At 36.1% G+C, this 14,216-nt stretch overlaps 2 protein-coding genes across 4 annotated transcripts in view; one reads left to right on the top strand and one right to left on the bottom strand.

The window, feature by feature from the left end:
• Positions 1–14,216, top strand: part of spz6 (spatzle 6) — a 29,333-nt gene that overhangs the window by 5,087 nt on the left and 10,030 nt on the right. The window contains exons 2-5 of the mRNA XM_053764067.2: positions 4,242–4,384; positions 5,573–5,731; positions 6,052–6,303; positions 6,604–6,684. Of these exons, the coding sequence (XP_053620042.1) occupies positions 4,242–4,384; positions 5,573–5,731; positions 6,052–6,303; positions 6,604–6,684 (635 nt within the window). The remainder of the gene's footprint in view (positions 1–4,241; positions 4,385–5,572; positions 5,732–6,051; positions 6,304–6,603; positions 6,685–14,216) is intronic.
• Positions 7,324–14,202, bottom strand: LOC128680724 (uncharacterized protein). Of its 3 annotated transcripts, none has more exons than XM_053764071.1 (6): positions 14,181–14,202; positions 13,076–13,197; positions 12,572–12,750; positions 11,691–12,039; positions 8,684–8,840; positions 7,324–8,029 (listed from the first exon to the last, which is right to left on the bottom strand). In XM_053764071.1, exons 3-6 carry the CDS (start codon positions 12,606–12,608, stop codon positions 7,922–7,924), a joined length of 651 nt encoding a protein of 216 aa, XP_053620046.1. In that variant the 5' UTR covers positions 12,609–12,750; positions 13,076–13,197; positions 14,181–14,202; the 3' UTR covers positions 7,324–7,921. The 3 variants fall into 3 exon arrangements, with proteins under 3 accessions (XP_053620046.1, XP_053620048.1, XP_053620047.1); XM_053764073.1 differs by having other exon boundaries at positions 8,684–8,827; XM_053764072.1 differs by having other exon boundaries at positions 8,684–8,810.

Here is a 14,216-nt window from a genome sequence, read left to right as displayed (position 1 = left end):
CTACAAACAAGGTATAAAAGCAGTCCAATCTACTTAGGAACGAGTTTCCTCGCTAGTACCGTTCTATGATAGCCGTCGTAAAGTATGTGGATCATGCAATGCACCTAGGTTGGAGAAAAATATGTCCATTTCCTAGCAGCTCTAATACTATGAGAAAATAAAGATTAAAATTGTTGTGTACTTGGACATCAAAATATCATCACAGATATGAGTTAAATTACTACCTAAAAAATATATTGCATTATAGTCTGGCCACTTTATCATCGAAGGTAGTTACAAAACTTACGAATGTATGGGACATTAAAGGAAGAGACCATCTCCGAGGATTCTAATGAGTGTTTTTATCAAATTTGTGTAAAAGGGTAACGGTTGTCATAAAGTAATCATCCCTATAGTCAGTCTCTATACCAACAGATGACATTCACATGTTAAGGTAACCTACCTTATAATCGACCACCGGTGCTTCACGCGTGGTTGTATTCCTTGCTCTGATTGTTGTCATAACGGTACGGCTCTTCATACATCCGTGGTAATTGATACGGACGTCTTAAATATGTTACACCTTGTTTGTGTTCAGTTAAGGGTCATAATAACATTTTTAGACGTGTGATCTTGTTGAGAACATGATTACACTTTTGAGTCCGAGATGGTAATTGGTAATAACAGTTTTTGTTTAATTTTGCAGTTGCGTGTTGTAAGATTTATCATCTTATATTCTTCGATTGTATTTTCACCGTTGCGAGTATAAGTTTCGAAAAGAATTTATTGCCATTCCAAAATATTTTTATCATAATTTAAAAACATAATCGTAATTTATTTAATTAATTTGAAATATATAGTATATGTATGTTAAGTACGTGTTTTCTCTAGAGTATATAAATATTATATAATTGATTATTTTTGCATTATTATAACTGGGCACCTACGTCACAGACTCACAGACGTTAATCGCATACCATCATATCATTATATGATCACACATCCATCAGATCAATGATGAAGTCAAATTTGTTATTTTCATAAGACACAGCGTTTCCGCCCACCTGTCTTTGGACTTGAAGAGCTAATTTTATATCTACTTCTAACTAGCAGGACATCGACATTACACCACTTTTAAATCTAGCGCCTCTGTTGCGTAGCCCATAATCCTGGTGAAATTATTAAATAGTTTGTGGTAACTGTAAGATCATGACAACTGTCTGAGTCACAAACAGCTCCGGAGAAATTTCTGGACTGTTCTAAACAAATGACGACTGTTACTTGCTTCTCAGAAAGCGGACTTTCATAGCGTGGAGAGAATTCAAAATATGGAGGTTACATTTTCCTCTTTGACATTCATACAATACTTGTTATAGGAGGCAAGATGTCTGTTTGCTCTAATGTACGAAGTTTTTTATATCTCAAAGTTGTAAAATATCACCAACCTCGAATGCTGTCGGTCTGGAATGCTGGCTTCTTAATGTTTGTTTTGGGAGATTTGACATTAATTAATAAATTGAATAAAAATATAGTTTATTTTCCATCTAGGAATGTTTTTTATAGCTTTTTAGTCAAGCACGAGAGAGGCATGGAAGAAGAAAAAAATAAAAAATATAATGTAAAGATAATTTACTACTAAAACCTGTAGAATAAACATTGCCGTAATCTTATGGTTTTCACTTTCTAGTTCAGCGAGGTTACTCGTGTTTTGAAGAGTTATTTGTTTATATGTAAAAGATAATATCTTGCTTCTAAATGTTAATGTTATGGTATAACAAAAATCGAATGCTGCATATGCCATGAAACAAATTATAATAATCTCTGTCAATAATCAATCTCTGTTTCAATCTTGTTAACTTTATATCACAGTCAGTACTATATAAAAATCTATCCCATTGTCTTTACCTGTACCACTATCAATTTAACTTTGCCTTTCTCTGTTTTCGCTCGCTCAGTACCTACTATCATTTGTATCATAGCAAATTGCAAATTTGATTACATGTAATTTGCGATAGAGTACTGTTTACTATAATTGTGTTCAGAATTTGCGAGTTAAGTCTTGAATGAGGTCATAGAATTACAGGTGTCATAACTGATGTGGCCCCAATTTGATATAATGTGTAGCGTTTTTGTGTCTATTTGTCTGTAGTTTATGAGGTTATCGGTTCTGTAGCATGTAGTTTGATTTGTATAAATTCTTTAACGAGTTTTTTGCCACTACTTTCTTTGAATGTTTTTACTTTTATAGCTCTATTTTTAACTATATTTATTACTTTATAAATACCAATCTTATATGCCTCGCTTTGAATGATATCATCATAAACTTATCGTTGATGACAAATTATCATTCTTGTTTCTATTGTCCTCTGGAGGTAGAACAAGTGCGGTCATGTCGCAATTTCAACATCAAGTCACGGTACCGTTCGTGTAATTACCTGTGTCGTCAGTCTTCAGAATTCGTCTTCGTATGGAGCAATTTGATGTGACATCGTTATTTCGAGATGGAGGAAATTAAAATAATGACTTTTTGTAAGTAGGTACACTCCAAGCTTGTTACCCGCGGCCGCGGTAATAGCGACTTTGTACAGTACCGACACTACACTAGACTGACCTTAAGTTTATAATAGATAGATAGTTACAAAGCAGTCATGTCAACTTTATTAACGACGACGCGACACCGTTCACGTTATTGTCACATAATTGGCTAATGGCGCATTTTTAGTATGGATGTGGTATGGATCTTGTGGGAACTGGTAACCTACCTGTTGTGAGGTCGGTAACTGCTTTGAAGAAAGCAATTGATGGGGGATGGGGGGTAATTAGAATGGATAAATATTAATTCACGTAAACCTCTAGGATGGTCCAGTGTGTTTATAATTAAGTATGATAACATAAGCCTTTTAGTGTTTCGAAAGATTAATTATCTGTATTATTACATGAGCGTCAAATTATATCACGAATAAAAAATATTTGTACCCATACCGAGGTATTCAAGTTAGATTAAAATTAGATAGCAGTAGTTAAAATAAAAACGAGAATTATAACCGTCCATCGTCTAGGGTAACCTGTTTAATATTTACCACAAGCGAAACGGTAGTGACCGCGTGTTAAACAGCGTAAGGTCAGTGTCACACCGGCCGGCTTGCAGGCCGTCGCCGGTAACGGTGGATACCACCTGTACCATTATAGGGACGTTTACCTGGCGACCTTGGAACTTTTACATTATAATTTGAATAAAATTAGGATTATAAACTGTATAGGTAGGTACATTTCTAACAGATATGAAATTAAATATATACCGAATTATCAATGCTTTTAGATTCACTAGTGCTGTGATGGAAGATTTTACAATTACTACCTATAAAATAAGCACTCAGATGCTTACAACTATTGAAATAAGAAATTTACGTTTACGAGGCAATAAATTAATTTAACATTACCTTGGAATAGCTTTTAAAATCTATAATCTTGCAGCCATAAAATTCCTCTCTAGGGTTTAATAGTTCTGTAATTATTTACTTGCTACAAGAACAGTCGCCAGCAGAACAGTCAAAGTCAGACTGTCCAAAGCAAACTCGCCGTTATCACCGCGACATAGAGAACACGCAGTCACTTGATATGTCTAAGGAATGGAAAGTCCAAGATTAATATGCGGTTTCCTCAGTCGAATTCTAGTGCAAGTTGCATTTGTATGCAAGTGGCTCGGCGGGCGGTGTGGGCAGATCTGGGACTTTGATTAAGTGTGAATAAGTATAGGGCCACTTATAAATCTATTTCTAGATACAGATAACGACCTACACCAAGATTTTCCCATATGACTTTTGAATGAGATTTTATTTCTCGTAATTGGGCAAAATATAAATTCATAGACGAACGCACAGGCACTTTTTCACATCACGTTTTCTAAATTAAATAATATTTACGAAAGCTACAAAGTACTAGCTCTTATATAATCTTACGAACTTATATACCTACTGATAATCTAACTCTAGGCGGCTCACATCCAATCCTGCTTGGCGGCAGTGTGGAGCCGGCATAAAGACTAACTAAATCTTACGTGAATCGCGTACTTTCCGGATGATAAAAAGTACCTTATGTGTTAATCAAAGGCTACCTGAATACCAAATTTATTGGCCTAACCTTCACAAGAAGGAACAAACATACAAACTTTCGCCTTTACCTATCAGTGGAATGAGATATGGTCGTCATACACTTGTTCCCACTCCCACTAATGCCGGGTTTTCAACATCTCGTAATTCCAGGTCCTCCTATCCCTAACATCAGGCAGCATACAAGAGACGACGACGCCCGAAGCACCAGTGGAGCCCCGAGCAGAAGACGCGACGGATGAACCGCCTGAAGGATACTACGCGTTTGTCGAGTCTCCCAACGCCACACCACCCAGGTAGTAAATGTTATAGCTAGGTAATGCTCGTGTTATATTGATAGATAAGTCTTTAATTTGATTTGCCAGACACCAAAGAAATAACAGACAAGTCTTATAATAAAAAGCATAAATTAAACAAATTGTTGTGCTGCAGCAAGGCAAAAAGGCAATAACTCAGCGAAACTTTCTGCACCTTACACACTTTTAGTACAGAAACACTACACTGACTGTGTGTATAATAACAGTGAGGAAGGAGATATATAACTACGATTGATACATTTCTTATACAATAAAGTTCACTTGTGTGTATGCGACTACTTTGCTAATAAGTAGATGTTGGTCAGATGCCTTTGGGCGATTGGAATGAAATATGACACCGGTGTTAGCAATAACGCACTCGAAACGAAATAAGTAAATACTATAATAATACGCCAAATGAGAGAAGCCACTTTGTTCGTGACACTATTGAAGCTCACTTTCACTGAATTGCTTTATTCTATTGTGGAGACTTTAACTGACAGTTAAACGCTACATGGCCAGGATGGTTAGGAAGTTTTAAGTCTGTTGTTGAAGACGAATGAAACCGACAGATTACTATTATTATTATCATACCATGGTTTGTAGAAGATAAAATATGTCTTTTATTATTTCTCTAATATACATGTCTGTTGAATGAATTACAATCAGTAAGTGATTCCTATAGATGGGTAACTCCGCGTATATGTATCTTTCTTGTATTAATTTTAATTTATGTGCTTATTTTCGTAAAATAAATTTATTACAAACAATAAGCGGCCGGCGGCGATGTATTACCTACGCAGTTGACGCCATTATGAATTATACGCGCTGGTACAGTTGACGGGATAATAAAATTCTTTCGTATTAAAATACTCCTAGCGTGTTTGGCACACTGAAATATACACGAGATACGCCAGACTCATATTTTGTGTCTATGTATTTCATGTTTGTGTGTGAATTTTACACTGTTTATAATATGATTAAAAAAATAAAAAAACAATGTGGTCAATATTGTGAAGTCTTAAAAATGCAAAAAAAATAGTTAAGATTTTTCCTTCTAATTATATCTGTCCCTAATGCTCAAAAGCCTTACTGAGAATATAAAAAACTATTTTGTATATCAATTCTTAAGCGAAGACCTTTGAACATAAAAATAAGACAACATCCAATTAAAACCTTTGTTGACAGAGTCCGCCCCCCTCCGTACCGGCAAGTGGCGACGGACTGCGCGGAGGTGAGCGAGAAACGGCCAAGAGTGAGCGCGCACAACCTCTGTGGAGACCTCAACCGAGGCAGCATACCACGGAACCCTATGGGGCAGAACCCTAATGGCGAACCCTATCCATTGTGAGTATCCTTTTAATATTGGACTCGGAAAAGTAAATTTGTTGTGTTATTTTTCTGTCAAATACACAAATGAAGCTAAACCGAATGCACTCGAATAGACACAAAAAATACTGCAAAGGAGTGAGATGAAGAATATATCATAATAAAATCAGATGTATAAATTATACCTACATCCTTGAAATGGACAATACTGTAATCCTTTAATTATATTATATTATTCAAGCAAAATCTAAAATATGTCCAAATGACGGACACCATATGGCATTTTCTACTAGTGAAAAAATCTGAGATCGTAAAAACATTTGTATTCTAAATTCCAGTGAACTAATCCGCAACCAGACCCTCCGCTTCCTGTCCCGCACGCTGCCCGTGCTCCGCGCTGACGACACTCTGCCCAGAGTCGCGCACCTGCCCGCCAACGCGGCCAACCCAGCCAATGGTTTGGCCAACCCACCCAATACGTTTGCCAACCCGTCCAATGCGTTCGTCAACCCGACAAATGGATTCGCTAACCCGCCCAACGTCGGCACGCCTGCGCCTATACACTATACGCATGATATTCATACTAACGAGTGAGTATTGTTTTTGCAATTTTGTGTCGTTGCAATGAGAAGGCCTATCACGATACATACAAAAACGTAGTACGCACGTTACTAAAATCTCGTCCATATTCTTTCTCTTTTTCCCATATTGTGTACGCATCGTGTAAAAAAAGCGTGGATTCCATGACGTGCTATGTGTATTACGTTTCGTGGTAGGTACATTTCCGAGTTTGTGCAATAAAGTATTATTGCATTGTATGTTTGAATAGGTAGTTATAGCTAGCTATAGAGTCTTCTACATAAATAGTTAATGTATGTGTCTGACCACAGTCTGGGCGAGCGCGGCAGACGCTCGCTGCCTGCGGAGGACTCCCCGCGGGAGTCCAGGAAGTTCTGCGACGGCGGCGGCGTGTGAGTACCATGTTACTCTTTATTTTTTACGTCGTCTTCCATGCTGGTCTGGAAGCGAAATAAAATAGGATTTGCCAGCTGCTTCTCCCGTGTAAATTGGAAAAGTGAAGGCTAAAAACTGCAGATTCTTCTCATAGGCTATCAAGCTGTCACTATTTAATCTCAATTCCACGAATAAGTTTCGCAACTCTTGGCTCTGTCTATGCCGTAAGTATCTGAATCTTTATTAGATTTTTGAACTTTTAATAACCTTATATCAAGGTCTGGCATCAAGGTCGTATCCTCAGATACCTCACGGTATCCTGGGTAACATCTAGAATGCTATTGTAAAATGAATAATTAGACGCTTTTTCACACTTTACCTTTATAAATGAGGATATAGAATATATAGGAATATTTCATGCACGGAAGCTAAAAATCCCTTGAAAAATATTTATTCATCCAAGCTTATATCTTTTTCATAGATTTATATAATATTATATTAACATGCACCACGTTTTGATTGACACGCCATGAGTATTTTCTCAAGACATTTCGTGTTTAATGATTTTGGTCATTTGGGTGTCCACCCAAATAGCAAATGCTTCAAATATATCCAATTAGATGATGATAGGAGATGAGCAAAGTGTAACAACAACATTTACTGTAATAATCATAATTTATTTAGTTCATTTAACAATGCTTACAACTACGCCACAGACTTCTACAAAAATTCATACAAACGCAAAATAAGCCGTTCCATTGTACAACTCACAATTCATATCAATCACTCACACGACTCCATACAAATGTATGAAGACTTCAATTAATTTAAAAAGCTAACTTCTTCTTTATACCATTTTTAAGGACTTTCAGATCTTAGTGTAGGTGTAAGAACTTCATAATTCATTTTAAACCTACAATAAAAATTTGGTGTAAATAAAATCATAGGCAAGTAGAATATAATTAAATTCGTAATATATATTCGTGACTCAAAAGTCTTACATACATTTTTTGTTCTACAAAGCTAAGATTCTGTATTTGTACTATTAATAACTATACATCATTAATAACAATATGATTTAGCCCTTCGATCCTGGAGATAATAAAAACAATTGAACAACTATAACGTAAGATCGGGCCGCGCGGGAAGTGATAGGTTAATAACAATATTTTTTAAAGTATATAATCGAAATACAAGAGCCTTTGTATGACAGCCGCCATAATACATTTTATTTAAACCTGCCTAAAACAAAAGTTAGTCCGCTACATCAACTGCGCCTAAAGATATCACGTCATTGAGAACGTGAGTAAACACGTCCGGAATGGTGCCGTCTAAAAGAGTCACTCGTCGGTCTTTCTCTATCTGTAATAGAAAAAAAAAATACAAAAATAGTACCCACTCACTTAACAATAACTCACTATCTGAAATTTATATGGATCAGACGGAAACCCTAACGAGAGAAAAGTATAGCATACGGCGTCTATAGGCCGCGGTAGAATCAAAAAATTAACGTTTTCTCAAAAAGTCAGCAACGCCATCTGTCGCCGTCTGTCCATGGGCTGCTTGCTTACCATCTGATAACCCGCATACTCACTATGCAAAATAAATAGGCTGAATATGCTGTAATTTGTTCTTTTACTTTGTAGTCTTAGGAGTAAATGTTTGAAATGTCTTTAGATCCGCTTAATCTATATTTCAACTACATTCTAAGATTTCAATCTGTTTTAAGTTTATTTATTTTACAATCAACCATAACATCCTTACAGTTACCCGTGCCGATGCTATTTCTAGGTATTTACAAATGACTACAATTAACCTTCATATCGGTTTAAACTCATTTATATTCTATACAATCCAAACGCGACTTCTGTGAATTTCTGCAGTCCGCACGAAAATATGTCTACCTCCCGATTGATCACATTTAACAATTCTAACGCTCGTGACAATGGTGAAAATTTTACCGAGGTTAAAAGAAACGATTTATCTATGATTAAAAAAAAACTAGCTAAATCGTACCTCGGCTCTGTACTTGAGATGTTCGGGCCACACGCAGCGCTCGAAGTACCCGGGCGCGTCGGGCGGGTCGTACAGCCGGAACACGCGCCGCGACGCGCACGCCTCGTACTCCAGGACCAAGTAGTACCTGCGCCGGACACCGCACTGATGATCACCCCTTTTTTCGCATATTTTTTTATTCTAATTTAATTTAGCATAACGAGTTAGGCATATATTTTTCATCATAATATTTTGACATACGTTTTCAATAAGCATAATTATTGTTTAGGCTAATGTATTTTACCATAATTTTGATTTGCGCTATAGTGTAGCAGTAGGCTAGGGTGCAGTGGGGTGGCCCTTGGGCCACCCATAAGCCGCCAATCTGCTTTAGAATATTATGCTTAAAAATTGTTATGCTTATGGTAGGTATGCGTAAAAAAATGGTGTCTAAAACATTATGTCAAATTAATATTGTGCGTAACTATTATTATGATAAGTAAAAGTATGTCATGTTAAATCATCAACACATATAATAAAATTGAAGAAAGGCCAAATTTGTACATTGGATGTTTTTTTAAATTCTTCATGGAATATACTTAGTTACTGATATAGATCACGAAAATATAGTTTTGGAAATTTTTGTCTGTCTGTCTGTCTGTCTGTCTGTCTGAACGCGCATCACTCGATATCTACTGGACCGATTTGCTTGAAATTTGGTTTGTAGGTACCTTATATACCGGGTTAACATCTTAGATACATTTCATCCCGATAAATGGTCAGGTTTCAGTAGGATAATTGAAAAACTAATTATGAATCAAAAATGCCTTCGAATCCCGGGTTAACATCTTATAGACATTTCATCCCGGAAAATGAGGGCAGCATGTAACAATCCACGGAGCCGATTTATTTTAAAATTTTGTGTAAAGGTGTAAACAGAATATAAACATATTGTTTTATCGATATCGATTAAAATCTGATAAGTATAATAGGCGCAGCATGTATCAATATCAATACATATAATAAAATTGAAGAAAAGTCGATTTGTACATTGGATATATTTTTTTAATTCTTCATGGAATATACTTAGTTACTGATATAGATGACGAAAATATAGTTTTGGGAATTTTTGTCTGTCTGTCTGTCTGAACGCGCATCACTCGAAATCTACTGGATCGATTTGCTTGAAATTTGGTATGTAGGTACCTTATATACCGGGTTAACATCTTAGATGCATTTTATAATATCATCAACATCCGGTAAATAGTCAGGTTCCCGTAGGATAATTGAAAAACTAATTATGAATCAAAAATGCCTCAGAATCCCGGATTAACATTTTATAGACATTTCGTCCCGGAAAATGAGGAGGGTCCTGTAGGAAAATTAGATACATTTCATCCCGGTGAATGGTCAGGTTCCCGTAGGATAATTAAAAAATGAATTATGAATCAAAAATGCCTCAGAATCCCAGGTTAACATCTTATAGACATTTCATCCCGGAAAATGAGGAGGGTCCTGTAGGAAAATTAAAATAATCCACGGAACCGATTTACTATAAAATTTTGTAGAAAGGTGTAAACAGAATATAAGCAAATTGTTTTTATCGATTAAAGTCTGATATAGATATAATGGGCGCATTATGTATCAATATATCAGTATAAAACTCTTTCGTTACTGAGTGAGTGACTGACTGACTGACTGACAGACAACATACACCCGAAACTGCTGGGCTGGAAAGATGAAATTTTGCATGTAGAATTTCCAAAAATCCTCTCTTAGTGCTAAGAGAGGATTTTTGGAAATTCTAAAAGGGGTGAAATCTGTAAATATGAAAGTTCTACACCGTTGAAGTTTCATATTTACAGAAAAATTGGATTTTGGTTGTTTACAACAAAGTAATGAATAAGTGTTTCAGATTTTTCTGAAAATTAACCCTCAACCCCTTCATAAGGGGGGTGAAAGATTGTATGGGACCTATAACTATTTTAAAGATAAAAAGCTGAAAATTGGCACACTTACCTTTTGTAGTAAAAAACAGTAATACTATATACAAAAAATGTTTAATTTACGTTTGTGGTTAATAAAAAACCGTGACGTAAAACGTCATGGAAAATGGGACGGCACGCGTTGCAGAAAGCGGGAGTGAGAGTAAGAGCGGCAAAAAACATGATGGCACAATATTTAAGAAACGGTACGGGATATTTACTTTACATTACAAAGCAGGAAGCGGGATTGGACAAATTTGCGGGACGCGAGACACGCAGCGGGAAACAGAAAATTGAACTAAAGATGAGAAAAAATGCGAAGTCTTACAGAGTGCGCGATAAAAAAAAATTGAGATTTTGCCATGAAATTCACGCGGGCGAAGCCGCGGCCAAAAGCTAGTTATGACATAAAATTGTACATGCATAAAAATAGGGAACCGCGAAAATATTAACATTTTTGAACTACGATGGAAAGATGGCGGGAGGATGTAGTAAAATTTCAGTGTGTGAGAGACGGACAAAGAGAGGGGCCTTACCCAACAGTGGGAAAATTAATTAGGTAATAAAAATCCGTGTGTTATTAGGTAATAAAAAACGCTACATAGTTACAAAAACTTTCACAAGTTTAGTCAAGTAATCGTAAAACCAGTCAAGAATATAACTAGAATATGTGAGAATGAGAGAGATATATTTTATTTTATTAAGTACGGAATAACAAACAGTTACACAATAAAGTCTTAATTAAAATATAAATTAAATATGTATGTGTAATGTGTGATAATTATGTAACCCACAACGTTATTCACAGCTTAATTAAAATCTTAATAAACAAAAAGATGCCACTAAAGGTCAACTGTGTGATTAAAATTATATTATTTAAATGTTGAAGATAGAAAGGTAGAAAGCAGCTAAAATATAAAACACAGAATGCATAAGGTATTGATATATAGAGAGCCTTTAAAGTTTGGATGTTTAGATTACAGATAAAATTGGCTACGCAAAGTGAAATTAAAAGTAATCAAATTGACTAAAAAGTAACGTACCTCAAATTACAAATATCCATTATAGGCTTATAATTCAACGCTGTAAATCCTTCCGCGATCAGAAACTTCTTGCCTTTTATCTCTTTCTTCCCCGCAGTTCTTGCCAAATTATTCGCATGACTCTTATCCCTTCCGTTTAATGTATCTATTATATCCTGAAACATCTTCTCCATGTCCAATGCAGATAGGATATCGTAGTTATTATGGTCCATGCTAGGGCATTTTATGTGTTTTGGACTGTCATCAGGGTAGAAGTATTTGTCTTGGTGGAAAACGTAGACTGGAACTACTGCCTCTTTTATTCTGTTAGCTAGGGTTGTCTTGCCGCCGCATGTGACCCCGGATATTCCTAGATAGACATTTTAAATTTATAACAGAATACCCTCGCCAAAACTATGTACCTATTATGCGGAGAGAAAAATACATATTTTTATTTTTGTCATTATTTTAAATTGAGTATTTTTTTCTTTTGTCTAGTTGCACTTTATGCCACCATTAATACACGAAAATACGCCAGGCGTTTTACGAATTGAACCTAAATTTTGGCATGACACGCTCGGCACATTTTTGCAAAGTAAAATTCGAAATAAAATCATAATGAATAGAGATGGAAGCCTAATAATTTCCGCAACATGAACATAACATTCTTGAAATCTTGAATCTTGAAATAGAGATATTAGTAATAATCGGTTCAAGATCAGTAGTAGTAAATTTGACACAAAGCGGCAATTGAATTCTTTTTATCGAGTCTTTTAGACTCGATAAATAGATCTAGAACGGCTATTATCAATTTCTTAAGACTCAGTTCTCAAGTTTACATGATGACACAAAGTGGTTGATTCATTTTGTCGAGCTTAAACGGATAAATTCTCACGACTTACCAATGACGATCCACTCGTCCTTATTGAACTTGGCCATGGTGTCGGAGGCCGCAGTCACAGATAGGGGTACACGTGGTAGAGAGTGAAGGCCATGAGGCCGCCGATGAAGCACAAGCCCCAGACGGCGCACGCGAGCAAGCACCACTGCGGGTCCGGGAGTACGCTGCTGATGTACAGATCTAGAACGTGGGTGTAAGTTACAGACAGTATTTTGTAGCTTTTTGAGAAATTACTAATGTGAAAGTGTGTTTGTCCGTTTTTCACGTCAAAACCGAGCAGCGAACTGAGGTGATTTTTGAAAAGTTGACGTGAAAAATTTCAGAAAAAAGAATTATTTAAGTAAGCAAGTAACTTAATTCTATTTTTAACTGATGCCATTGGAATGATCGACTCGACGAAGTAAGTAACAATAGCTAAATAGCATCATCTTATTTCAAAGACAGAAGGTCCAATGTCCCACCAATTTGCAAAGTGATTGAGATTCTTAACCCCAGGATATCTCACCTTTATCCAGGAAGGGGTGAGTGTTGAGCCAGAGCACGAACAAGCAGAAGACGGTGGACGTGGAGATCAGCAGGAGTTTGCCGAGCGCCGCGTCAGCTATGTCCATATACAGGCATGCCCGGCTGGAACAAATTCATAATTATTTCTGAACTTGAACAAGCTTTTACCGGCGGCTTCGTCCGCGTCTATATCCCAAGGGAACAGTATTTTTTCTGAATTATATTTTATGCGAATTAGTCCTCCCATATTCGCATATCCGTATTTAAAAAATAAACATTCTTTACTTTTATGTTGTTTATAGAAATTATTTTAAAATTAAATGAAAAATGAGGTCAAAATAATATGATTAAAGTACACATAATTATTTGATTGTATTATGAGCGATATAGACAGAAAGATGGTCCGACGGTCTCGATACTTTCCAAAGACAATGGTTAAGAATAGCTTTGTTGCTTTGGCTTTTGTTTCTAGTGATACCTAGCAGACTCTTTCTCTTACATAAATATATTTTTTGCATAAACACCAAAATTCGTATTTTACGGAGTTTTAAAACACGCCTTGCGTGTTTTCTTGCAATGAGCGTTTTAATTTTTTTTGCGACTATCTTTCGTGCTTTATACGCACAACAACACCAAGAGAACATGGTAAATGTGTTAATAGAGTAACACATTTATCAATTATAAATATTCATTAATTCAAGAAAAGAGTTAACGTAGTGTAAAAACGAAAAATGTACAAGCTTTCTCGACTTTCCTATAGCCCATGGTTTCTCGAAGACTTGTAGCTAGATCTCGATTTCTCTTATATTCTTGGTTTCATTCGTGGCTATGACGCCGCCAAGCCCACTTAAAAATACACAATACAATGAAGAATCGTAACTTTACAACCGACCACCTACCTGACGTCAATCTATCAGCTGATTATGCATGCCTTAATCGCCTTAGACGACTTTAATAAAATCTGACACCAGTGTTAGCATACTCTAAAAGAAAGAGTCGCCTTATACGACATCCGCGGGAAGATATTGGATGTCTATTTTAGGACGGAACCACACGCCGAACAGCCACACAGATTTATAACTTAGATAACAAATACAAATGTTTACCTTTCGGCAATCCAGCGCCAGACGAACGAAGGGACT

The sequence above is a fragment of the Plodia interpunctella genome, chromosome 25, assembly GCF_027563975.2.
Source record: "Plodia interpunctella isolate USDA-ARS_2022_Savannah chromosome 25, ilPloInte3.2, whole genome shotgun sequence".
NCBI lineage: Eukaryota > Metazoa > Arthropoda > Insecta > Lepidoptera > Pyralidae > Plodia > Plodia interpunctella.
This window is presented reverse-complemented; position numbering and strand designations above follow the sequence as displayed.